This window comes from Tasmannia lanceolata, unplaced genomic scaffold (genome assembly GCF_043159265.1).
Source record: "Tasmannia lanceolata isolate RefF3 unplaced genomic scaffold, GAP_Taslan_0.1 ptg000002l, whole genome shotgun sequence".
Lineage (NCBI taxonomy): Eukaryota > Viridiplantae > Streptophyta > Magnoliopsida > Canellales > Winteraceae > Tasmannia > Tasmannia lanceolata.
In genome coordinates, this window is record NW_027518679.1 from 41,434,850 (window position 1) to 41,462,769 (window position 27,920).

Consider the following 27,920-nt stretch of genomic DNA (forward strand, 5'->3'; position numbering starts at 1 on the left):
TCGTAATGTTGGCGAATTCACAACTTTTCATGAATTTTAAAAAATGATACAAGCAAACAGAATAAGAAACAAATTTTAAAAATAAAAAATAAAAAATTCCAAAAAGAGAAAATATTAAGTACCCATGTCTTAAGAAAATGACCAAAATACCCTTGTATGATCTAATGATCCTTCTAACATGGGCACCCTTCTAACATGGGGCATTGTGGTAGCAGGAGTGAGTAGGACATGGGAGGTGCAAATAGTAGGTTTTACTTTCTTCTGTATTTTCTTTCGGGTATATCAAGCACGTATCACACTTGGAGTTTTGCGTGGAGAAATCATAAGCTTCGTACAGATAATAAGTTTATCAAATAAGTAATATAAGAACGCAATACACAAAAAATGGAGCTCGAAATGCACTCCAAATCACATCTTCCATCACCGAGTCTACCTCCTGAGCCCCTCCACGATGTAGGTTGCATAAAGATCCCTTCACAACAAAAGAAGTAAAAATAAAAATAAATTAAATCAAGCCTCTGTTTGGAATTTTATAGAAAAGTATTTCCTGCTTTCCCATTACTTGGTTACGCATGAAAAGAAGTAATTTTAACCGATGCAATTCAAGTTTTATTTAAGAGACTTTCAATCTATAATAGGGAAATGTTATCAGCACTATAATGTTTTGATATTCCGTGGTTTTAGCTTGTCTTTTTACTAAAAGGCAATATCAAAACATAGCAGTGCAGGTATCATTTCCCTTTTAAGTGTTTGGATAAACATGCGCTCCACTTGTTTGTATTTAAAGGGTTTAAAGAGCTTTTATGAGAACCGTAATATCGTCTGACATCCCTTTAAATACTACACGACAAACAAGTGGAGCGCTTGTTTATCAAAACACTTTGAGCAGATATCATTTCCCTATAAAAATATCACTCTAAATAACCCATAACCATATCATTTCTCTAAAACGTGGAAACAAAAACTATTTCCTGGGAAATTTGTTTTCCACAGGATCAGTTTCTTTCGTTGTAAAATGGGCGTACAACCAATTTTACGCCTATTTTTACGGAGAAAAATGAGATTAATATTCGTTTTACAATCATTTTAGATTAAAATTCGTTTTACAAGATATGTTTTTCTTGCAATCCAAACAGGGCCAATGATATGGTAGCTCGATTGATCTGAAACGTCCACTTGATAGGCCTTGCTTTCGATCTCTCATGTCACGAAAATTATGCTAGCCATCCATTTCTAACATCTAGTGTGTGATTTTTGTCATTGATCTACATTCAATGGAAAAATACACGTTATTTGATGTTACAAGTGCATGATCTGCCTATTTTGGAGCCAGATCTAAAGCAAGGCCTCTCAGATGAAGGGTTTGGATCAATCAAAGGTGGGACCAGCGCCAGATTGAATTACAATGGGGCCGTGCCGTGCCCTACTGTGAAGCATTCCTCCACGGAATGGGACCCACCTCCCTGGTGGTGTTAAAATGTTAATGGAACTTAATAGATGAAAATAGGAGGGGCAACAAAAAGAGTCACTTACATTGAGTGCTGGATAGCTTCGTAGGCAGTAGAAGCTGGCAGGAAATCATTGACTGCAACTTCCTTGTTCTCATTTTTCTTGTCTGGGAGTCCATGTCATCAAGGAAAAAAACAAGGAAGAAAACCATGCGAGAAGCTTAACGAACACTGGGGAACTTGAATTTTTGGCACAAAGTATAGAACAATATATCATTACATAAGAAACAGAGTGCTTAGCAGCAATTGAAGTTGCAAGTACTTCTATAAGAAAAGAGAAATGCAGTATTGGAAACTTGGGGCATTCCTAATCTTTGAAACTCTTTAACATAGTTAGGTGCCAAACATGACCGGGGCCAAGCGATCTGCTAAAGCTGTGGGATGTAAAAATGCATCAGTTCCACTTCGATGGAAGCTCCCGCATAATGGTTTGGAACTTAGAATGCCAGGAGATACCAAGGGAAGGTTAAAGCAGATGAACTGGCTAAGTTAGGAAATATATTTGTAACTGCAACTGGTTTTGCCTACTCTAGCATCAAAGATAGACCAGCTGAGAAATGGGTTCTGAAGGGAATGCAAAATGACAATGAGAAATGCAGTAGAATCCAAGTGAAGGATTATGCTGGTTATTTTTCAGTTTGTTTCTTGTAGTAGAATCCCTGGAGACTTTCCCTTGCTTATGATTTAAGGGAAATTTAGCTTAGGTAAACCAAGAGGAAATACTGCATTCACATGATATTTATGGAATCGATGCATCAACCAGCTCAAATAAAATAGGATACAGTCTTCAAAGAAGCGCCGAATTTCAGCCAAGCGATGAGGTGGAAGCTCCTTGATATCAGTGTAGTGTCGGTATTCGGGATCATCCGCGCACACAGCAATTATTTTGTCATCCTTCTCACCCTGTTCCTCATCAACATTAAAATACATTAGAACTTCTTTCAACGGTCAGTTATACACAACTTCAAGGAAGATTTTACCTGATCAATCATAGGCATGAGACCTATGGCTTTAGCCCTGAGGAAACATCCGGGAAGAACTGGTTCCTGTTAATGTTGGCAATAGAATCGATAAACAGTAAGCCAAGTTCTGATTCTGAATACTGAGCTTAAACTTTTAAAACCAGAGATTCAAATAAAACAGATTTCAGCAGGATGACATAAAGAAAGAGAAAAAAATAGCTAGGATTTGTGGACACGGACACGGAGTGTCGGACATGGCGAACTCCCAAAATTTAGAAACAGGGACACACCTAAAATAGAAAGTACATATAATCATGATTGTGGACACGGATTGGTGTGCCGAGTTTCGACACGGACACGGCGAACTCCCAAAATTTAGAAACAGGGACACACCTAAAATAGAAAGTACATATAATCATGATTGTGGACACGGATTCATGTGCCGAGTTTCGACACGGATATGAGGTACCTAACATGGAAACCCCTAACCACACTTAAAAGTGTCTAATGGAGTGACGACACGTGTTGACACAGGTGTCATGTTGCCGACATGACAAGTGTGTCAGCAATAAATTCAAAGTGTCGGCCAAATCATAGAAAAATAGTCATTTTCTTCTCATAACCTAGCATCACTAACTTTTCCAAATAAACCCAGTCTACATGCATGCGTGGGTCGTGCGTGCGTGCATAAACATTTTCTATGAAAAAATTTTACTGGAATTTTTTCTATGGTGGATTTTTTTTCTACACCGCATGCATAGCATGGGTGGAGCCCATTATTGTACAACACATGTTTTGATAAGGTGAGGTTCATATTGGGCTCCTCATCTTGCACCCATGAGTGGGCCACCCATCTCCACCCAAATCCATGCATAGGGTGCAGTGTGCCCACCATTTTACACCATGTTTCGATGGGCTGGGCCCACCAACTCCACTCAAACCCATGGATCAGGTGGAGCCCACCACATTACCTCATATTTTGATGGGGTCGGTCCCACAATCTCCACCCGATCCCATGCATAAGGTGGGGCCCATTAATTTTACACGCATGCATAGCATGTGCCAAGAATGCTTGCAGATCTATATACCATAACCATGAAATTGAAATATATTACCTGCATTAGAACTAAGACATCCAAGGGATCACTGTCCTCACAGAGTGTACGAGGGATGAAACCATAGTTGTGGGGGTACACAACTGATGAATACAGTATGCGGTCCACCTGCATGTATGAATACCACAAATTCCTTAGGTATATGAAGAGCTCAAGCAGCAACAGCCAAGCAGTCGTCTCTTGATTACCTTAATCAGCCCAGTCTTTTTGTCCAGTTCATATTTCACCTTGCTACCCCTTCCTATTTCCACCACCTGCAGAAAAAATGAGAAGATAACTGTTTTAACTAAACCCTATTTTTCAAATCCATCCTTCTCGTATTCAGAAAATGATCTGCTCAGATTTCAAATTTGCTATACATAACCAGATCAATGGGAGGATTTTAGTAAAGATGACGAAACCAATGTAAGTTTCAATGATAGATAAAGTCTATACTCTATCAAAACATACCTGTGCATTCAAATGCAAAAGTTAGATGCCATATAAGTTCCAAAAAAATCATTAGAAAAGGATTAAGACTAACAATAATCTTGAACAACCGAGAAGTTGGACACTTCAGGATTAGGCAGCAGGCAGGGTGAAGGAAGTGATGGAATTTTTTTTATTATCTAATTTTCTTCTATTACAAGTAGGAGGAAAAAACTCTCGTCAAATAGAGAACTATGAGCAATTTTAAAAACCACTCAAAACCTATTTAAAGCACCCCCCCAAGGTGACAGAGGTTATACAGTTCACAAGGGAATCTGCAATGCGCGCCCCCTCTCCCCCCCCCCCCCCCCCCCCAATCCCTCATATAGTGCTACATTTGTACATACAAATAAACATTTTTTCACGGCATTAATACCCTTGTCTTTTTAATAAAATGGCCCTACTTAGGAACAAATAGTAAATTATGAGGGATGTTTTGGACAACCTTGGCAAAAGCATGTCATACCTTCATTTTCCATATAGTTTTCATTTATTGAATAAAAGCATTCCAATTATTTCGGATGGAAAAAAAGAAAAAACTTGTAGCAAAAATGATAGTTAAGGAAAAAACAACTCATATGAAAAACAAGGAATTCCAACATTTATCGAACCAAGAGTGCACATATTTAATGTTTCCTCCATGCATCAATGCATACTTGACTACCACAATCGTTGAAACATGGGTACTGACTTCAATCTTTATTCCCAAAAGGATGCAAATAAAAAAATGCTAAGTGTGCATCTCAAAGATTAACTATCGAGTATCAGTAACCATATTATTACTATTTTCTTTTAATTAGAGTTTGGTAATCCTTACGCAGTTGAAAATTGTTGGGGCTCCAGGTCCTGCATACAAAATTGCAAATTCAAAGTGAGAAAATATGAGCCAAATATAATGATTTTTTTTCTTGGAATAGAAAATACGACATAAAATTACTTCGTATTCAGTTTTTGATATTATAACAACGTAAAAAAAATAAAACAACTTAGGGAGATGATTTTTTCACTCCCCTCTCTCTCAGGATTATGCACCCCACTTTTAACTTGATTTGACGACAAAAGCTTTAAAGTCTGCCCACAATTCACTTTAAAAGGGGGGCGCATAATCCTAACCGGGGGGGGTGAAAAAATCATCTCCCAACAACTTATTACTAACAGAAACTTGAAGGAAAGAAAGCAGGAGTTACTAAGGTCACAATGAAAGCCAGTACCTATCTCTAGATCATGCCAAGGGTGTGCCGCGACTGACCTCCTGGACAAGGATGAAAGTATTCTTTCATTGAGAGGTGGGTGTGGTTGGTGGGAGTTAAGCGATTTGTTCGGAGTTTCAATTGGCGGAGTCATAACTACTAGCTGGAAATAGATACAGCAATTAAAATTCAATAGTCAGGTCCTCTCCTACTAATCTTCAAAACTAACATGAATATTGTGGGAATTAATTTGCAAATCATCTTATAAAATAGTAGGGCATAACTACATAACTAAAAGATAAGCCAGAGGTTAAAACTTAAAATATGATTCTGAAAGGAGAAAAACTAAAAACTTGACATATTGACAACTGACGGGTAATAAGGGATATTAAACAATATAGATTTTTCTATTGTTACATAAGGTTAGCAGTATTGAGATTGCTGCCATTGTGCCAAAAGAATTGAGCCTCAAGGGTCAGACAAGATTATATCAGAAAAGTTCTGTTCAAAAATTGAAGATTCAAGAAAACAAACAAAGTGAAAGCTTATCAAGGATGTTATATACAAAACCCCATAACCTATGCCAGATCTGCACTGTTACTAGGATTCTTAATCATAATAAACAATAAGGGATGATTATTATTTCAAGTTGCTAAAAGCCTAAAACCAAAGTGATCCTCCTAAAAGCCTGTGAAGCCATTTCTAAATGCAATCATTCACATACACCATATCAATGTGTTGAAAAGTACAATAAGTCAATCACTCAAAAGTTAGTTATGGAATTAAGTAGGGCATCAGCTGTAACCCTACTTCAAAAATGTAAAATATAAGACCAACATTCAGACTTTCAGTTAGCACCTTGCAATGGTATCTACATATCTGGAAGTCTGGAACAATAAATATTTCTCCGCAACTAAGCAAGGAGACCCAGAAACATACACTAGAAATCATATATGAGTGATGTCACGCTCACATTATTCACGGAGTGGAAGGACTGAACAAAGGGGCGAACAAACTTCCATGCTGGCGTAATCGAAAGCGCAAAGAACAAGTCAGGGTTGAATACTGTCAGGGTTGAATATTGTCATCCTCCGATTGATACACTTTCAAATCCACGAAGGATATTCGTCGGATTGACGAAGACAGATAGAATTATTACTCACTAAAAGGTAATAAAATTTATATTAAAAGAAAAGATCATGTGAAAACAAGCCTTGCACATGGTTTTATTTATAAGTCTCTTAAAACCCTTTGTAATTTTGACTCAACTTCAACTGCTTAATTGCACTCAACTTGTTAAACTAGTGATACTCAATATCCTAACTATTAACCCACTTACACTCAAAATTAAATAAATATACCTATATTGATGAACATTCTTGATTGTCGTCATCTCCATAGTCGTGGACATTGAGGAAGAATCACTTCCATCCCTTGATGATTGGGAAGCGCAAGTGTGAGGATCATCAAGCTGTGTTTCGTAATGAAATGCATTACCATAACCACCACAGTTAAAATCAAAGTAACAATGTTTATCATCGTAATGTTTCCTTATATCCTTCAATTTCTTAAATGCTTTAACTTACAATGAATACATTTATAAGCTTTCTCTAAGTTTCTAAATGTTAAACCATTTAAATGATTTGTTAAAATATTTGAACTTCTTTTTCTTCTCTTTCTTGTTCTTCTTTGTTTTACCAACAACAAGTATATATATTGAATAAGCACCTCATTTTCATTTAAGCTCATGACAATTATTATCCATTTTTTTTGTTCAAGTCCATTGAGAGCAATCATCTATTTGGGAACAAATCATCCATTTTTCATTCAAATTCAATTATAGTAATCATCTACTTTTTATTCTATTTTCAATGCCAAAAAACATTGAATACTCATTCAAGTTCACGGTCAACATCTCCTTCCTCATGGCAAGCCAACTCAACTAAAACCCCCCGAAATTCTTTTCCAAAACCTTTTTACGATTTTATTTTTTCCGGCACCTCCTATTGACCTTAAGAAGTGTACATTGACATCCAACGTTTTTCATCAATCCAAATGAGAATATCACATCAAGAAACTTAAAATACCACTCCTGCTTTAGCTATGTATTCCTTAGCTTGCAAACCACATGAATATTTTTCTTATGGAAATCCTTCAGGTTGACTCATGCAAAACACAGACCTCTACATCTAAGTCTCTATTGAGGAAGGCTATTTTCATGTAGCACTAAATTGAAATGAGCTACTAAGGCCATGATTAACTTCTTATACATGGCGGGAGGCATCGATCCAAACGTGAGAATGGAAAAAATAAAATCGTAAAAAGGTTTTCAAAAAATTCGAAATTTTTTAGCCGAGTTGGATTGCCACAAAGGAGGCAACCGTGAACTTAAATGAATATTGATAGACGAATGAGGACAATTGGGGGTCCTTTTTATCAAGTTTCCAAAAATAAATAAATAAAATATAAGAATTCAAATATCTCCTCTTAATTAAGCAGGTGATACTGTATTAAGATATTTGTTAGATTGGCATTAGTCTCCTAGCTCACTTAACTCTGATTGGATCCACATGCAAGGCATCTTTCAAGCAAACCCCAAGCAAAAAAAAATGCACTTTTTTCCAACTTTATGGTACTTGTTTACCAATGCAGCATCGAAATCCTTGAAGACCACCAGACAAGAAACATAATTGCATGTCTGGTGGCATGGAAAAAGGAATAAATCTCTCTCTCTCTCTCTCTCTCTCTCTCTCTCTCTCTCTCTCTCTCTCTCTCTCTCTCTCTCTCTCTCTCTCTCTCTCTCTCTCGTTAACTTGCATCCAAACAGAATAAAGCACATGGCTTTACATGGCTTTACCATGGATTTAATTGCATCCAAAATCCTGCCTCTCTCCATGGACTTTACTTGCCCAAAGAATGCTTAAGCATTTAAACAGAGCCTTAGATCTAAAATCCGCAAGCAAGATGACTGCGTGAACAATTAATTTGCGGACCCTAGAATGACCAGACTGCAAAAAAGAATCACTGTGAGTTACTAAATAAAAGGCACGTCGCCACCCAACAACTATATGTGCCAAGATAAAATCTACATTAGTGCTGAATGGAGCTCCATCAATATCCAAAGGCCAATTTACTCTGCTTTGGAACAAGAAGCCAATTATCATAACCAACATCCAGACTTAAGATATGATATGTGAATCAATGTTCAAAGATCAAGAAGAAACACTGACTATCAATTAACCACTAACTGAATCTAACTAGTAACTGTCCATGATATTTCTCGCTCGCATGGAAGCAGTCCAGTTATGTGTTTCAAATGGGTAACTAGAAATATCGCTATCTGTGTGACAGCCAAATCTAGCCAATTACAAATCCCCTAAATTCTGGGATCCACTTCAGTTCTTAATCTGAACAAAGAAAAGCAATGAATGATATGGTAGTAGAAATAAAACATGTGGTGACATAGCTTGCAAACAGATTGATTAAGGGTAATGTTTATTTCATAGTTACCAGTTCGGCAAACGGAAATGGGAAACGGGAAACGGTACGTGAAACGGAAACGTGAAACGAGTGAAAAAAATCAAAGGGGAAACGAGAAACGGGAAACGATAGAGAAACGCATGTGAAACGCATTGGGAAACGTTTGTGAAACGCTAGTGAAGCGTACGTGAAACCGAAAGGAAACGCTAGTGAAACACATAAATGTGATGGTAACACACATTAATAGGAAAATGCTTGTACTAGAATCTTGAATATAATATATATAATTCTAAACTAGATAGGGCTGTCCATAGTAAACTAAAGGGGGTTTAATATATCCTTTTAAAGTCTTAAAATTCCAAGAAACGAGTTTCCATTGAAATAAAACGCGTTTCCAAGAAATGGGAAACACGTTTCACAAACGTTTCACCGACGTTTCACAGGCGTTTCACAATTTCCCGAAGAGCGTTTCGGAAATGCGTTCCCCTCCCTCCCTAGGCGTTTCCTGCATCTATGGTTTATTCCGCCACTCACTATGTGCAGATCTCATACAAACTTAACAATGCTATGAATCTTTCCAGGATCTTGAATCACAGGACATTTAATATTAAAAATGGAAAATGCTAAAAAGAACGTCACTTTTATGCTCCTTCCTAAAAGACATATTGGGCCCTACTCCTGCCGTTTATATGATCAGATCCATTGATCTAAATGGCAACCATAAGTACGGAAAAAAAACGTTGAGAATGCCTTGATCGAATAATCTTAGGCCCTTGATCTATCAAGCCTTGTTTAGAGTTCCACTAAAAAAGCTAAACCATTGATCTTGTAGTCCTTTCTTATGCATGGGATGAGCGTTTAAATGGGACCAAGATCATGCAGGTTGCCTCATGATGTTCTACAATATCAGCGGTCATTATTTCACATACATGCACCCCTATGCCCCAATAAGATCCAAATATTGCCATTTACCATTGATTGTAAAAATAACCTCTTGCGCTGTTGTTCTCTTAAAAAATATAAAACAATTAAACTCAGCACATACGAAACAGAGTAAGGACTTAACAAAACGACATCGTTGAATACGAAAACCTAAGATCCTAAAACTTTAGCCATTATCATGCAATTCAGCAAACTTGAAAGTATAAAAGCAATAAAGTCACTCCAACATGACTACAAGAAGTCCATAAAATGCACGCATCCATGAAACAGATACTTAAGAAAAAAGAACCTTCACACAAAAATCGCTACAAACATGGTTCAGCCCAGCGTTTAAAAATGCGGATGTGATGCAGAACGCGGACAAGAAAAATCCTTGTCAACTAGGCGTGGACGCGGCCAAGAACGCAGCTGACGCGATCAACACAGTCATAACTCGGGAGACTCAAAGGAGTTTTTATTGACTCTACCGGGCAAAACGCGGAACACGGATGTGTGGGATGCGGAACGCGGCCAAGAAAAAACCTTGTCGACTCAGGCGAGTTCCTTGTCGTTTCAAGGAGTTTTTAAACACTGGTTCAGCCCCTTCATTTCGATCACTACCAGAACAAAATGAAAATCTACCTCTACCTTACACCAGAAAACAACTTTTAATCAAGAATAAATTTTCGAGAAAAAACCATAAATTCACCGAAAATAAAAATAAAAACGCATTAGCCACACTAAAAGGCGAGGACTACAGATCTAGCAAAACTACAACAAAGCAAGTGAAAAACATGGAAATTAGGGCACGAGAACGCATAATCTGCGTCAAAAACTGTTTCCATCCACAAAACAGAGAAATCAAACACCGAAAACCTCAAAATCTAACTCTAAATTATCAAAAGTAGAACAAATCAACCAGATCCACAAGCTAAAACATAAACTTCAATCAGAATCAAGAAAACCACATCAGATTCAACAAATCGAATCTCAAAAGAACGAGCTCAAGCAGAGGAAAAGATCTCATAACATACCAGTAATAACAGAACCTCAAATGCAGAGCAGAAGAACAAGAAGAGAGAATTCCAGATCTCGAAAATGCAGAGAAAGATAAAGAGAGAACAAGAAAAAAACCTAGTAAATGCAAAAGGCGAGAGAAGAGGAAAGTCGTGGCTACGCGCCTTTCTCTCTGCTTTAAAAAGACTCTCTCTCTCTCTGTTACTGCGAAATGGCGGAAGCATATACGAGAGATTCGAAACGGAATGAAATGTGATTCCAGCTGGCTAAGCAGCCACGTGGCAGGATTATATTCGATTTTTAGGGTGTCCAGTGGGGCCCACAAGAAGGGGATGTAATTCCTAACGGTCGTGTGGTTTGGCTGGTCATATCGGTATTGTGGGATCAGAATCGTATGGTCCCGAAGTTAAATGGGGTGCGAGTATCAAAATTGGAGGTTGGGTATTTTCATGGCGTGGAAGTAACGGGTCTTTAGCATTATTCTGTTGATGAAAAGAAGGGTTCCGTCCACATGACCGGTTGATGAGTTGGACTTAGTATCTTCTTCTTCTTCTTCTTCTTTTCTTTCTTTCTTTTGTTTTTTGCAATCCACCTCTGCCATGTAATTTTTATTTTTCTTTTATTGGGTTGAAAGAGAGGTTGCTTGAGAAGTTGGGAAAGCTGGATTCCAAAGATGGCGGCTATTTTAGAGGGAGAGGCCAGAGTGGCAGATATTTTTTTAGAAAGTACAGTGGAGCCCACTTCTTACGATGATCCAAAAAGTTCATTTGATGGGCCACAACTTAAATAGGCCATACTAGACAAATCACATCCATAGGATGATCGTAGCCCGGAAAAGGGGCTGCATATCATAGAAATCTCTGCTTATCGGAAGGTTGGGATCATTCCATGAAGATAATTTACGGGTTACAGCCTATTTACGTTGTGGCCCATCAAATGAACAGTTTGTGTCATCTTAAGGTTTTTTTTACTGATAAATCGGTGTCCGGTAAGAGGGGTAAGAAAATGGGAGAATGACAGAGATTTGAGAAGGCACGATTGAGATGAGGGTGAGAAGTGGCTAAAAATTAGGAAAAAGTCATTCCTATTTTGAGTAGGGTTTTTTGTTTCCTGAATTTTAACCGCTTCTCACCCAAAAAAGGAGTCCCTTGTTAGGGAGGATGTCGGGGAATGATTGAATCGAGGAGTTCGAGGGAGGGAACCCAGATCCCATATCAGAAGAAGTCTAGTCTTGCCCATCTATCGATCAAAAGACAAAATGCAACTCTGGATTGAATGATTATCGATCTTCTGACACTGATTCAATAGAGGTGCATTCATAGATCTCCACTCATCGACTCAACTTCCCCCTCTTCCGGTTCTGTTCTGGATCAACAGCTAGGGCGACACAATTCTTCTCCATCATCGGCACTTGGAGACACTGATTTATCATGAAGAAAAATCATGGTAGCCAAACGTGCCCATAGGAGACACTGATTTATCATGAAGAAAAATCATGGTAGCCAAACGTGCCCATAGTGTAAAAATGTTACTCCTTGGACAATTATAGAATCTTGAGTTGTAAAAGGGAACTCACTTAAAAACCCCCCCCAAAAAAAGTGTGAGTTTGTGTGTGTGGGGGGGGGGGGGGGGGAGGGAGAGGAATGTTGTAGTTGTCTTCTTTAGGACTCTTGCACAATGTGTTTTTATTAACACCTTGTTGATGTCAGTGGTGGAGTCTTATAGGACTCCTATATTAATACGTAAACTAAGCATCCGATGAGCACTGGCAATGTGGGAACCGATTTGGAGAGGTTATCCTTATATGGAAAAAAGGTGTTCTGTACATCTTTGGGAAAAATAACGTGAGAAAATAGTGTACGAGTCCAAGAGGAAAATAAGAACGACATAAATAATTTTTGGGTTTTTGCTTTCGGCTCTTAGTGAACTGTACATAAAAAAGACTTACACGACTTGGATCTATCAAGTTGATTCAAGGGTGAGGAACAAGGTGAAGAAAGCATATCTATCTAGGGAGCGAAGGCGCTTGGATCCTATAAGGCATAGAGATTGTTTTTCTTGTAATTCGGAGAAAGCTTGGGTTTTTGTTATTCGATGAGTGCTTATTGTAACCATGGTTTTAAATTTCGACCGAAATTTTGGATTTCGGTGAGGACCGAAACCGAAACGTTCTGAAACCAAAATTCCCGAAATTTATCAAATTTCTTTCGGAATTTCGGAAATTTCGTCGAAATTCATAACAAAATAGTATTTTTTATTCCGTCAAAGTATTTCAAACTAAAATTACGGTCAAAATTTCGGCAATTTCGGTCGAAATTTTGTCCTAAAAAAATGGTATTCCGTTAGCCGTGTGGAATTTCGCCCGAAATTTCAGGATTTTGGCTAAAATTTCAGTTTCGGATAAGTTAGAAATTTTAGCCGAAACCGAAATTTAAAACCATGCTTGTAACCCAATTATTTTCCACATAGTCAAATCTTTTGAAGTCTTCTCCCGTGGACGTAGTCACACATCATGTGGTGAATCACTTAAAATCATGGTGTTCTTGTGTGCTTTGTTTGTGGTTTGGACTGCACTTTACTTTATTTGTTCTTGCAAATTTACTTCAGATACATTGCCTAGTGTTAATACACAAAACCGGAAACACACTTTCGTGTTCGGATTGTTAACTTGTCACCGCGGAGAGTTGTTTTGAGCCCCAATTCTACAACAGGGAGATCTCCATCACTGAAAATGAAGTTTTGTATATGCACACTCAACATGCTTACTCTTTCTCAAATTGCTTGTATTCTTAGGTTGAAAATCGTTCAAAAGGCTGTTAGAAAATAAGATTGTGTTCTTTAACCATTTTATGTGTCACTTCTTCACATTTTCGATCGGGGTAATGAAAGAACGAATCCAAACTGATCTCCTATTTCTGCTTTTGAGTGGTATTTGGCTTGAATTTGTGTGGAATTCTGATAGTAAGGTGGAGTCGCTCCAAATGATTATGTTCCACGCATTTTGCCAGCTCCGAAATTTAGAGAATGAGAAGAAATGAAGAACACGACCTAAACTTTCACCAATGACAGATCATACAAGCTTGAATCTTAGCTTAGAGGTATGCATCTTGAAGATAGCAAGTGCCTCCAGATTATGCAAGGGGATGCAACAAAGTCAAACTTAACCTCCACTCTTAATTTAATTTGTCCAACTTAAATTTACAAGTAATTTAGAGGCCGAAAGAATTATCTTAGCAAGTCTATTTCACTAAAAATTTAAACTCTTGCTAAGAAAGCCTAAAGTAGTATATGGTAGGCTAAAATGAAAAATTTGCCATGCTTTCTGTGTTTTATTTGTTAATGTTGTATATTATGAGCATAACATCGGGAGAAGTTAGTATATATATATATATATATATATATATATATATATATATATATATATATATATATCTACTGTAATAAGCTGAATGTGGTACGCTGTGGTTGTGCCACGTGTCAGCCCCTCTTTCCACCGAGTTTCAAAAGCTTTTTATACTTCCGTTTCTATCTTTGCACGTGGTTGTCCAGACGTCCAAAACCCCCCAAAAGTTGTGACTCTTCTTTATCAAACGTTTAGTGCCACGTGTCAGCCCCTCTTTCCAATGAATTTCAAAAGTATTTTCTACTTCCGTTTCTATCTTTCCACGTGGTTTTCCAAACGTCCAAAACCCCCAAACGTTGTCACTCTTCATTATCCAACGTTTCTCATATAAACTCTTTCTAAAAGCCCCTCTTAGGTATCTTCTCTTTCTAGCAAAGAATTTTATTCTAATAGGCAAGCGACAACTCTTTCCGAAACTCTCCAGGGCATCTTTGCAAGGTAATTATATTTTTTTTGGTGTATCTCTTATTTTTTGAGTTTGTTTTTTCACATGGTTCTGTTAATTTTTCTTGGTTGTTAAAAAATCATGGATTCTGTGGAAACGTGGAATGGTAAAATGCAGTTCTACATATATATCACTGAAAACGTGGAATGGTAAAATGCAGTTCTACATATATATCACTGAAAACGTGGAATTAGAAAATTATGCCCCCCCTCTTTTCACTGTTACACCCCCCGCCCACCACCACACACACACAAGAAATATAAAGGAAAAAACATCCCAAAAATGTAAATGACCATAAACAGTCTTTTATAAGTAGGGGATACAAAATAACAATCCGATCTTTAGAAGTTTCCATAAAATGCAACCCCTCTATAGATCGGGGGGTTAGGATCATCCTATGGAAATGATTTTTGTGGATCATCCTATGGAGATGTTTCTAAGGGCACAATTTATTTAAGTTGTAGCTCAACAAATGGACGGCTTGGATCATTGATGGAGGGCTGAAGATTGGTCGATGTTTGGATGTAGGGACAAGTTTTCCCGGAATATTTTCCATGAGAAAAAAAAAAGAATTGAGGTTTTTGGTAAAAAATATTTACCAAGTTTTATGCAGTTCACGGGGCGAGGAACCACTAAATTCTCAACATCTACAAAAACCCACCTCAGAAAACTGATATCCCTTCACAAATTCCACAAAAACTAAACATAACCCAACATAAGAAACAACACAAAACCCAGCAAATAGATAAATTCCCAATCTGGGTTTTTCAGAATTTGTCTTACTGATCCTTCAATATTCTCTTCTTTGTTTTCTTCCACTTATAATAGAGAGAGAGAGAGAGAGAGAGAGAGAGAGAGAGAGAGAGAGAGAGAGAGATGGAGCTTCTTCTTCAAGTGTAGTGCATGAGGAAGTAAAACAGATTTTACAATACTGCTTTAGATTTTTTTACAATACTGCTTTAGAGGCGTTTCAACCCACTCGATTTGCAGGTTTTTTCCCAGTCCCTCTTCCTTCCACGCGTACACCGATTGCTATAATATAATATAATACTCATCTCTTCTCTCAAGTATAATATAATATAATAGCCTCTCATTCCTTTTCTCTCTTCCTATCTATCAGATATATAATATAATATGATATAGTATAATTACAATGTCAGAGATATTAAAATATAATATTACTATTTCTCTTTCACAGATCTTAGTTTATTAATAAAAACAAGATAACATAATACCCTGCCACTCTCTTGCCACTTCAATGAAACCATCAGTGTCATAAGTTTTTCTAGTTTTTTTAGTAATTGTCATAAGTTTTTAATGCTCATTGTAGTTTTTTTTTTGGTAATTGTCATAAGATAGTACATCCGGTTGGTTTTTTTTTCGTAATTTTCCTACTTTGCTTCCATTTTTCCGTAATGTTTCATTTAAAACTTAGCAAATCGTAATACAAATCGTAATGATTACTTTTTTTGCTATTTTATGTTTTCGCTAGCCACCTCTGCACAAAGGATGGGCCACAAGCCAAAAAGTGGCATAGCGAAGGTGGCTAGCAAATTCCTATAAAAAAAAAGGGAAATGTTATCAGCACTATTGTTTTTTTTATGAGGGCACTCTCACTTTATTAAAAGTACGGTATGGCCCACACCATAGTATGATCCAAACCATCCATTAGATGGGCCATAGCCTAAATAGGTTATGCCCCAAAAACCATTTCCATAGGCTGATCCTAACCCTCCAATCTGCACCAAGTCCCATACCATTGAAAATTCTAGAGATGTTTGCAAAGACCTGGGAATTACAATTTTCAGGTTACAAAGGATCCAGGGGATCCTACATGAGCCAACCACAACACACACACACACACACACACACACACACACACACACACACACACAACATTTTCAATGAAGCGAAGGAAGAACCAAGCGATGATATGTTCCTCGAGTCGTTTGGATACGCGGATTTATTGAGATCTTTCGATTCTGAGATCTCTTGATGCAATTATTTTCCCTTTCAGATTCCGATCTCTAAAGATGGCAGGGGGACGCCAGTTGCTAAGAGAACTCCACAAGGACAAACAAGATTGGCAAATACATGTTAGATTAACAAGAATGTAGGATATTGTTAACATTAAGTCAAACAATGAACTCATCAGCCTCGATTTAATTCTACTTGATGAAGAAGTAAGTATTCGCCACCCATCCTTTATTTGAAATTAAATATTATAACTGTTTATTCTTGAAATAAAATTACTATATTGAACATTTTTAAAAACTCTACATTTATGTCTATATAGGGGGGAGCATATTCAAGCATCAATTAAAAATAAGTTCACTCATCAATTTAGAGCATTTCTTCAAGAAGGACATGTGTATGTGTGGACCCCGATCCGGGAGAGAGGTGGGGGACGAGCCCCCAGCGGCCTCTTAGGATCATCCACGTGAATGGAGAGCTCTACCAAGGAACTCTCGAAACGAATGCCACGCTCATAGCATAGCACGAGTGGCGATATATAAGAGATACCTCTCGATTCGGGAACAAGTCCGGATTCGAAACGTACCTAAACAAACTCAGAGTCGCCATCCACGGTATACGGCCATGGATCCTTTAAACAAAAATATGCTCTGTATACCATGGATAACCAGAAATATATATGGGTTCGTGCCTGATTACGAATGGAGAAGGTCTGAAGAGCACCCGCAATTCGTCCGAGTGCAAGCACTTGGTCTCTTATGCCATTTATTATTAACCTCGAAGAGTTTCGGACGAAAAATCATATGAAATAGGAACAATTCTCAGGAATCGTCTACCTAAGCATGCATTTCCTGAGGAAAAAGAAATAAACATACACAAAATAAAATGAAAACAATGGTGTCACCTAAGCAAAGCTAGGTTACGAGTGACATGCCTAATGGGTGTCTAAATTCTGGTGGACATACACATGCAAGCTATAGCTAAAGGTATAAGTCTGTACAGAAAAGAAAATCTAAAATTAGCAGTTGATCATGAATAGTAAATGAAATAAGGAACAAACAAAAATGCTAAGCAAATAATAGAAGAATGAAATAAAACCTATGGCATGCACATAGCGCCTATCTACAATGGAGCGAATACATAGCGCCTAATATAAAATCCTAACACATCTCATCTAGAAAGCAGTAAATGACAGATAGCAATTGCAGTAATAAAAACCTACGGCGTGCACATAGCGCCTATCTACAATGGGGCGAATACATAGCGCCTAATATAAAATCCTAACACATCACATCTAGAAAGCAGTAAATGACAGATAGCAATTGCAGAAATAAAAACCTACGGCGTGCACATAGCGCCTATCTACAATGGGGCGAATACAGCGCCTAATATAAAATCCTAACACATCCCATCTAGAAAGCAGTAAATGACAGATAGAAAATGCAGAAATAAAAACCTACGGCGTTCACATAGCGCCTATCTACAATGGGGCGAATACATAGCGCCTAATATAAAATCCTAACACATCTTATCTAGAAAGCAGTAAATAACAGATAGAAAATGCAGAAATACCGTAAAGTGTTATAGCTAAGAAGATAAACCTGCGCAATGAGCAAACATCAGTAGATGATAGTAAAGGATAATAATCAGTAACCTAATAAAGATAGAGAATTACAGCTAAACATGCGAGAACTACAGCTAAACAGGTAAGAACTATAACTAAACAACTAGGTAAAACACATAAACAGGTAAATGTTACAGCTAAGTACGTAAGTAAGTAAGGAAATGCACACACGCTATCATGATCTTACGCTAAAATCATCAACAAAATGCAAACACAAACCCTAAAGTACTATCAACAAAACCTAAGACTCTAATATTTCAGCCCGAGTCTTTAGATGATCTGATATTCATCCAAAGAAGCCTACGTATCCCCGCCTCCACGAGAATCAAGGCAACGTAGTTCTTCGCACATATTCTAAGCTAGGATGCATAGACACCTAAACCTCTATCCTATACTCGACCTAAAAGGCCGGACTAGTTCTTAAAGCTTCTTGAACGATCATTTAGATTTAAATGAATTGTAGATTTTAGGACACCCTATATGCCCTAAATTAAAGCTTATTGAACGATCATTTAGATTTAAATGAATTGTAGATTTTAGGACACCCTATATGCCTTAAATAAATGCATGTTAGCCCTAAGCTAATGCAGGTGGTTCCTACAACCTATGTGTAACTAGGCTGTGTTTCCTAAGGAAAACAAAGGGTGGACTAGCGTATCTTATTCTAGTCATCAGTCGGCGATGTGGATCGCCAGCTGACCGGACGGAGGCGTTCCTATAACTCTAGGACAAACCCCTAACTCTAAAACAAACACATAACAAACAAAACAACCAAACAACCTATAAAAAGAAACTCCTAACTCTAAAACTCTCTATCTAGGAGAAACTCTTAACTCTAGAGGAAGAGCTTTTCGAAAACATGTTGTATAAAAGATTTTTGTATTTTTTAAAAGGTTTGAATGATTTATTTTACAAAATTTGGTTGGACTTGGGATGTGAATCCCAAGCTGCACTACGTACCTCATAGAAGAGGATCAAGCCAACGTAGTTTAAAATACGAACTCTCCTAATTACCACTAAAAGAAAAAGCTTAACACTCCAAATGATTTAAAAGCTTTTGGTATTTTTTAAAGTTTTCATATGTTTTTGAATTTCAAATTTATAATGTTTTTGGATTTTAAAGCTTTTCCAATGCTCTGGACCTTTAAATGCTTTCAATCTTAAAGGGAACACGCAAGCACAACCACAAACTAGGGCAAAGTCCTAAATCCAAAGGGGAAAACCCCGACCAAGCAACTAACGCCTCAAAGAGACGATCCACAACAAATAACTGGTGTCCCAAGAACAATGAAAATAATCTAAGATCCCTAGCAGGTAAAAGCATCTTAAAGGATAAACTCCTATCTAACAGACGAACCAAAAGGCTACGGGGCAAACTCCTAACATATAGGATAACCAACTCTAAATGGGAAGCAAATGAGTCCAAGACTCTCTATTGCTCTATAAAGGAGGTCAAATGAGTCAAAGGCTCACTCTAGAAAGGAGGGCTCTAACATGAGGCTAGGTAAGCCTTCTAAAGGGAAAACTCTCTAAATGAGACAAGACTTGTCTCCAAAAAAAGAAAAAAAACATTCTAATGAGACAAAGTGTGTCCCCTAAAATGAGACTCATGGAATTTGGAAGGTCTGGACATGATTTGGAAGTGATCCTAGAATTTTAGATGTCTAGGTTGACATATAGCACGAGTACCACTCATTTAACATAAAAAAAAAATTGAAAGCACTTTACACAATAGGCAATTTTTGCAAATAAGGCTCTAAAATATAAAGTAAATCATGAAAATTGATCATTATATGATTTGTGACTTGCTAGCATGCTCATCATGTCTCAATACAAGCATTATAATCAATATAGGCTCAAAACAATCTAAAAAAAAAAAAAATTGAACTTTCCACTCAACATGTAATTTTCACCAAAAATGGTCAAAAACTGCCAAACAATTCATGAATATTATTCAATATATGATTTAAAACTTGTTACCAAGCTCAAAACATCCAAAACAATCATTAAAATTGAATAGAGCTCAAGTTGTCCATGATTTTCAAGAAATAGCACAATTATGACATATAGTGTGAAAAATGCAACTTTTCACTGACTTTTGGACCCCTCAAACATCAAAACCATCAAAAATTTTAATAATCAAAATTGTAGATCTCAGCATAAGAAACATTCTCTCAGTTGACCACTTTGTTTGGATCTGGCCAGAAGTGGCTGGAAAATGGCCTCTTCCGATCCATCGCCATTAAAAGACATATTAGTGTTTTAACTGAAAGTTCGGGCTCAGTTTTGACACTTAAAACATCGCTTCTGGAAAAATTCACTCAAGGACAAAGTATTAGAAAATATTTTTAAGAACATTTTTTCTTTATATGGCTTTGGACGAAACAGACCTGGAATAGCCTAAAAATGGCCAACAAGCTGCTGTTGCAGAAATGACAGTTGTTTCAGAAAAACTGAAGCTTGCAAGTCATTTTTGACATATTAAAAAGCACTTATGGAAACATTTGCTCAATAAGACAGTTTTAGGAGATATTATAACGAACACTTTTTCAGTTGACAGTTTCGAACAATTCTGATCAGAATTAGCCCAAAAGTTACTCGACACGAAAATTTCTAAAAAACTTGGACAAAAACATCATTATGGACTGAAAACTTTAAACGAGCATAACTCTCTCGTCTTTTGGCCAAATTTGGGCCGCCATATGTCGAACTGACCGGCTTGACGAGATCTACAAAATTGATATGTTTGTTTTTGGTGATTTTAAGCTTTAGAAATCCGAAAATAGAAAACAAAGGGCTGGACAGCAAGCATTTAAGGGTATTTTCTAAGCATATAAAGTGTAAAATAAAAGAAACATTCACTTTCATTGTATGAACAAAATGACACTCAAGCAAACATGGAAACAGGGATGATGCTAATATTATAGCCACATGTTGAGGCATGCATTTTAACCCAATGTTCAAACGAAGTTTGGTTAAAAATTGTTAGGGACAAACGATTAGAAAAGCTAAGCTCGTGCCATTATAAGAAACAATGCCACCATTAATAATCCAGGGTCCTTACCACTCCTAAAAAAAAGATTCTCACAAAATTCATCTAGAATTAATAGAAACATCACCAACTTATAAGCAAAAATTGAAAGAAAACAGGGTAGGGCTGCTATGGGCATCGCCATTATCAAGGTTTAGACTTTCAAAATCAAGGGTATAAGGGCTGCTGCTATCAAATGAGATGAAGGGCTGCTACTATCAAATGAAGCGGGGGCTGCATTAATGAATTAAATCATGCCAAAACAGGGCTGAATCATTGAACTGAACTGTGCCAAAAACAGGGCAGAGTTGCGGGTTAAACTTATGCAGAAAATGGGACAGATTTGGTGGACAAAATCTGCACAAAACGGGGGCCTATTCGTGCTTAAAAACATGGACAGATTTGTGCTCAAAACTGGGACAGATTCGTGCTTAAAACATGGATAGATTTGCGCTCAAAACTGGGACAGATTCGTGCTTAAAACATGGACAGATTTGTGGGTGAAAACTGTGCTTAAACAAGAGCTGAAGTGGGTTGGATCTGTGTTGAAATAGGGGCAACAGTGGGCTGAATTGTGAGCAGAAATGTATTGGATAAAAAACTGAAATACAAAATACATTGGTCTGAGGTAAGCTACGAACCATACATATAAAAACACAACCATATCTACAGACACACACACACACACGTTCAAACGCATACGGCATATGCACAACTCAGATTCTAACAAAATGAAAAAAGAATAAGCATTAGAACTTGTTCTAGTACAAAACAAAAATACAAGGCAAACATATGCCTTGAGTGCTAAACTAGCAAACAGTACCCTCATACTTGAAACCATTCTACCTCTTATTTGAACATTCTAGTAATGGTAATTATAAAAAATAAAAAATGAATCCTTTATCTTGCATTATTCTGAACTTAGTGAACTTTGAAAACCATGTCAAACAAACATAATAGCCCCAGTTGGTTCGAACATGCTGAGCATGTCAAAAACCCTCTTCTTCTTTTTTTCTTTTTTCTTTTTTTTTTTTTTAAATCAGTACTACTACCGATAAAACACCATGTATTTATTACTATCCATACTATAAAAAAAAATCTTGAGTTCATATGCCCTGTAATATTGTTCAAAATATCCAACACCTCAAGATGTAGCAGCAACATATAAATATGGGCATCTAAACAATAAAACATGTCAATTCGATATGCCTTCCAAAAACAAAGTGAAGCTCATATTATCAATAGGGAGAATATGTACAACTGTCAAAACCAAGAAACCTCGACATTCAGAGCCTAAACGAAGAACACCGATAAGATGACTACTAATTAGAAATCTGGATCATGTTTTATTTACATTAAGATCACAACTTCTTATATGTACACATTTTACACTAGCCAATATCTATGCAACATTAAAAGGTCAATAATGAGGTACTACAGATTTTCCACAAGTCTTCAAACAAGATCAGAGCCACATATCATCGAGCACATATTCAGAGAGAATTAATATGAATTATGAAAAATCTACCATTGATTCTCAACAACACACAATCACATATATTTAGGCTTAATTGCAACAGGTGTAAAAGCTTCACTGGATCTTGGATACTTTTTTTTTACTTTTTTTTTTAGAACACAAATGAACCAACCAAAAAAATGAAGATAACTATATAAACACTAAAGCAGCAAAACTGAAAATTAGAAGAAATCGAGAAAGGGCGATAAAAAAAAAAAAACTACTTGCACATCGAAATTTATAACAAATTGACGACTATCAAGAGACTATTACGGAATACAAATATACAAACTAGCTCTAATCCCACACATAGAGAGGAATAGTAAAAAAAAAAAAAATTGTATAATTGAGCTACCTGATCGAAATTGTAGCTATAGCTATTAGCAAAAACTTCTGATCCACAGATTCTTAGATCTTCATTTACCCCTCTTTCTTTACAACACACTTTAAATCTCCAAATTTCAGAGGATCTTTACCTTTTCGCCTTTCTTCAACTGCTATTCTTTAAAACTCCTCAAAAAATTTCTTAATATTTCACAATCGAAGAGTTTAGTACGAACTTTGTAAAATTGTAGAGATTTCAAGAGAATTCAAATGACAAGAAAGAATGAAGCTTAGATCTATAGCTTTGAAACAAAAACAAAAATTCGAACTTAATAGAAAGCTAGGGTTTCAAAGCGAAATTAAAAGATTTGAGGTTAATGAATGTAAGGATCTGAGATTTAACAAGTGAAACAACAGAAATTGAAATAGATCTATAACTTCTAGCTGCAAGACGAAACCTTGGGGTTTGATTAAGATCAAAACAAATTTTGCTATACTAAAACAGATCCATTGCTAGGAACATAGCGTTTGAACCAGAGAGCAGCCAGCCGAAACTCCGGTGAAATGCTCAGAGAAGAAGATCGGAGAATGGAATTAGGGTTTCAAGGAAGAAGAAAAGGGGAAATGGGTTTCTCTTTTATGAGCTCTGCTAGGGTTTGTGAAAGAAACCTAGATCCTTTACAAATGAGAGCCTAAGCTCTCTTTTATAGAAAATCTAAAAATTTTTACCCCCCCATTATGTTATAGGACAACCCCCATTAGTAGATTTAGCTTTGGTTTTGGTTGCATAGGGTGGCCCACAGAAAAAATGTTAAATGAAAAATTAATGAATAAATTCGTGCTTCTCTGGTTACCCAGGGACACCCTCCTGCAGCAAATTACCCACGCTTTATTCCCACCAGGTCACCTCCTGGTCAGGATAATGCACACCCCTTCTGCGACACTAAATTTATACAACACTATTTACCCTTCTCGTTTGCTATATAAATCGCGACGGATTTTTCTGAAATTTTAGAGGGACCTAAATGGGACTTTGACCTACGCTTTGACTGATTTTGGGACATCAAATTCACCTATTTAAAGGATTTTTTAACAAAAACAACGGTTTAGGGTTCGGTCAAAATGGGGTGTCTACAGTATGTGATAAAGAATTTCACTGTAGTTGACAGCAAAAATGAATACAGAGTTGTTTCAAACAAATATATGATAAACTTCCATGAAACAACCTCTGTTAAAGAGAAAATGAATGAAAGTGATGAGATTGGACAACACAGATTCGAAATAATACCTTTTACTATTCTAGACGGACGAGTAAATAATAACGTCTACCTCACAGGTAAAAAATATTCCCTCCACTATATGCTACCTTATTTGTTGTTATAACATCTGCTAAAAAATATTAAATATACTACCAGCAGATGTAATTGGACAAATCACTGCAATTTCTGCAATTGAGGAAATACAGGCTAAAGGAAAGAAGGTGAATAAAAAATTAATTGAGCTTCAAGACAAGAGGTAAAAAATCAAGACAATATAATACATTTAGAAAATTAATACTAACATTATAAAATTTTGTATTTGAATAATTTTACAAATATATTTTTGCAGCAAAAAAAAATCCGAATAACATTGTGGGGACAATTAGCAGAGGAGATAAACAAAGATGCTTTCTTACATATTTCTGAGCCTGTAATTCTTATTATCACTTCAACTACTGTGAAGAAATATCTCGGTACGTAACTACATTCTAATTCCTATATCGCAATAATATTATGAAATTGTTCTTTTAAATATATTATAAATGGTATTCTTACATAAATTACGCAGGAAATCTATCACTCTCTTCAACAAATGCTACAAAGTTTTACGTAAACTTGGCAATTCCAGAAGTTCTAGAGTTCAAAAATAGGTATATATTGAATATTATAGCAAAAAAATTAATTATAAATAAAATTAACAATTACATGTTGCATAGTGTTACGGATGCAAAAGAGATTCTACAATCAATAAATCTACCAAGGAAATCATTAGCTGCTGACAGAGAATTGGTTGAAAACAACAAAAGAACAGTGAGACAAGTCTTAGATTTCATCAATCAAAGCGAACAAAAGGTTAGAAAAATATTATTAAAAATTTCATTTCTTGGAAAATATATATATTGACCATCAAAAGAAAACTAACATCGAAAATTACAGGATTCTACTTTTTTTCTGCAAAGCAACAATCATAAAAGTTGACTCGCAGTATCAATGGTACTATCTCTCATGCAACGACTGTCGAAAGAAGTGTGATCCTTTAAGTTCATATTATTGGTGTCCTACTTGCGATAAGAAAGTTAACTTCCCATTAAAAAGGTAAATTTGGCCAAATATATATTATTAGTAAAGTTTAAAAAAATTAAGGTTTAATATGTTCAATTTGAAACTTTGCAGGTATAGACTACAAGTAGAGGTTGAAGACCACACAACATCAACAACTTTTGTGATTTTTGATAGGGAAGCAGAAAATATTGTTCAGCAACCTGTTGCATAGATTAGCATTCCTGAGAAAAAGGTACCCAACTCATTAAAACTCATTGAAGGAGATTGAAATTTTATTTCACAATCAATTTTTTATTATGTCTGATTTGCTATAATGAATAAAACAACCAACTTTAATTACATTACAGGATGAAGAGAAAGAAATTATGCCGCTTGCAATTGAAAATTTAATAGGCAGAACATATCTATTCCAATTAAAGGTGACTGCATTCAATTTCAAAACATCCAAGCAGAATTTCACGGTTTCAAAAATAATTGACACTGAAAAATACGCAGGATTGGAGACAATACAGGTTTTACATTTAAATTCTACAAAAAGATATTTACATGTTATTTGATATATATATATATATATATATATATATATATATATATATATATATATATATATATATAAACATGGCATTCTCATTCGAAATTATTTCTTATGCAGGAGACAAATTTACTGCTAAAAAAAAGAGCTTCGGAAGATGAACAACCGACGAAAGGAGCAAATACAGAAGAAGATGCGCAAATTTTCATTCAAACTCCTCCAGATAAAAATCCTACAAAAAAAATTATTCATAAGGTTACAACTATATCTATATAAAAATATTTATTTACATTAAAAAAATATTTACTAAATAAAAAACAATCAATCTTGCAGGGATTCAGAAGATTAGGTTCAGAGCGAAGTTGAAACAATGTCAGAATTGAATTCATGTCATAAGAATGAATACTTCTTATTTGGGAACAAAATATGTTATTTCAAGAGAATGATTACTTCTTCGTTTTGCTTTAAGCAACTCTAATATTAAAAATAATTTATTTAATTACTATTTTTTTTAATTATTTACTTAATGAAGTTTTATGAAAATCTTTTGTAATTTTTTTTTATCTACTTTCTTATGTGGAATCCTCTAAGCTGGGGTGCTGTCACGTGGCAGCCCCTCCTCTATCCAGCAATTTAAAAAAATCATATCGATAACTCTCTCTTAACGCAATTTTAGAATGAGTTCTCTTTGATCGTTAAAAAGACCTATTATTGCAGAACGTTCCAAATTCTTCAACCATATGCCACATCACCTCCTTTATTGTCATTAGTAACCTTCCAAATGTATGCAACCCTTCCTATTCACATCCCACATTTGCCCGACTTCACTTGCTATCCCATATTCTCTCTCCCTTCAACCGCGTAACCGTTATAATCTCTTGATATCCTTACCTTTCTTAATAAGATTTCTTTACTTCTTCCGTTACAGGAAATAAAAACACTTGTAAACTTTCCTTTTTCTATCTTCATTGATAAAATTTCTTTAATTCTTCCGTTAGATTTGCAAGGAAATACAAAACATATTGAAACATCTTTTCTTTTCCTCCATTAAACTCACGATCCCACCCCTTCTAAATGCGTTGACAAAAAATACGCTCTGTATTCCTAGCTATCAAATAAATAGGCCTTTCTCATCTTCTTCCTCCCACATTTCTACAATCAGAGCAATGGGAACTTGGGTGTTGTTGAAGAGTGAGCCTCAATATGGTCTGTCGCAGCTCCCTAATCCATACTCGCCACGATCCTTCAACACGAGATGTGGGATCTTGATGACGGAGGTTGCACACCACTGATCGGGCCTCTTACCACGCATCTAAGATTCACCTTCTATATTTCTCTTTAAACCATTTTCTCTTATCGTTTTCCCTCTTTTTCGACCTGTTTATTGTTTTGTTTCTGTTGGTGGAAAACTATGGTGCCATGGGCAGAGTACTGATATGCTACAAATACTGTTTTGAAGAGTGGCAGGTCTAGAGTCTTGCAATTGCCAATACTGATATAGTGATGCCCTTCATAAGTTACATGTTATATAGGTTGTTTTGATGGGTGGAAACTCTTCAAACTTTTGTAATTAGCTTAGCTCTATCTAATAATTTTCTGCGAGGGGGTTTTATATGGCGTTCTATAGGATGTAACAGATTACCATGTGATTATCAAGACAAATGTTGTTCCTACAATATTGAGTATGCAGGGACATATTGCTTTTGCTGTTTTTATATGGTGTAAGCCGGTCTGGTTCTTCATTTTTCAAAATGTACTATATATCCCACACCATAGGATCATCCAAAAAGTACTGTACTTTTTGAAAATCACTTGCTTTTGAATGAATGGAATGCTAGCCATTCCCAAAAAGATTACAGTTAGAGAGAAAATATCAATCGAAGCCAAATTACAGTTTGTTTGAAGTGTTATCTGAATCACTAATAGAATTCCTGGGACATATACATGACTTCCTAAGGTAGCAACATTTCCCTGGTCTTAAGATATTTTCCATGAATGAAACTAAGGTGATAATCGATCTGATTTTCTTCACCCTTTCTTCCCTCTTCATTTCCAAACATAACATGCCAATCATCAAGAAAATGCAATT

General features: G+C 36.2%; 1 protein-coding gene and 1 long non-coding RNA gene across 6 annotated transcripts; one reads left to right on the top strand and one right to left on the bottom strand.

Moving 5' to 3' along the window:
- Positions 1–234: 234 nt before the first annotated feature.
- Positions 235–10,934, bottom strand: LOC143872970 (soluble inorganic pyrophosphatase 4-like). 3 transcript variants are annotated; one of them, XM_077376779.1, is made up of 9 exons: positions 10,779–10,934; positions 5,265–5,406; positions 4,871–4,899; positions 3,774–3,839; positions 3,586–3,693; positions 2,489–2,554; positions 2,291–2,411; positions 1,534–1,615; positions 235–472 (listed from the first exon to the last, which is right to left on the bottom strand). In XM_077376779.1, exons 2-9 carry the CDS (start codon positions 5,395–5,397, stop codon positions 430–432), a joined length of 648 nt encoding a protein of 215 aa, XP_077232894.1. In that variant the 5' UTR covers positions 5,398–5,406; positions 10,779–10,934; the 3' UTR covers positions 235–429. The 3 variants fall into 3 exon arrangements, with proteins under 3 accessions (XP_077232894.1, XP_077232893.1, XP_077232895.1); XM_077376778.1 differs by having other exon boundaries at positions 10,679–10,900; XM_077376780.1 differs by lacking the exon at positions 10,779–10,934 and adding an exon at positions 6,605–6,712.
- A 3,424-nt stretch (positions 10,935–14,358) lies between these two features.
- LOC143884913 (uncharacterized) lies at positions 14,359–27,132 on the top strand. 3 transcript variants are annotated; one of them, XR_013253097.1, is made up of 9 exons: positions 14,359–14,502; positions 16,527–16,692; positions 24,587–24,710; positions 24,806–24,887; positions 24,954–25,089; positions 25,174–25,332; positions 25,411–25,531; positions 25,647–25,811; positions 25,952–27,132. It is a non-coding gene; the product is annotated as an uncharacterized LOC143884913 (long non-coding RNA). The 3 variants fall into 3 exon arrangements; XR_013253094.1 differs by having other exon boundaries at positions 25,647–25,718; XR_013253096.1 differs by lacking the exon at positions 25,647–25,811.
- Positions 27,133–27,920: the final 788 nt, after the last annotated feature.

Coding starts and splice junctions, on each gene's coding strand:
- LOC143872970 (XM_077376778.1), bottom strand. CDS start 10,885: ATGCTTCCGCCATTTCGCAGTAACAGAGAGAGAGAGAGTCTTTTTAAA. Junction 4,900..5,264: donor TTGGCATGATCTAGAGATAG/GTACTGGCTTTC, acceptor TTTTGTATGCAG/GACCTGGAGCCCCAACAATT. Junction 2,555..3,585: donor ATGTCTTAGTTCTAATGCAG/GTAATATATTTC, acceptor CAACATTAACAG/GAACCAGTTCTTCCCGGATG.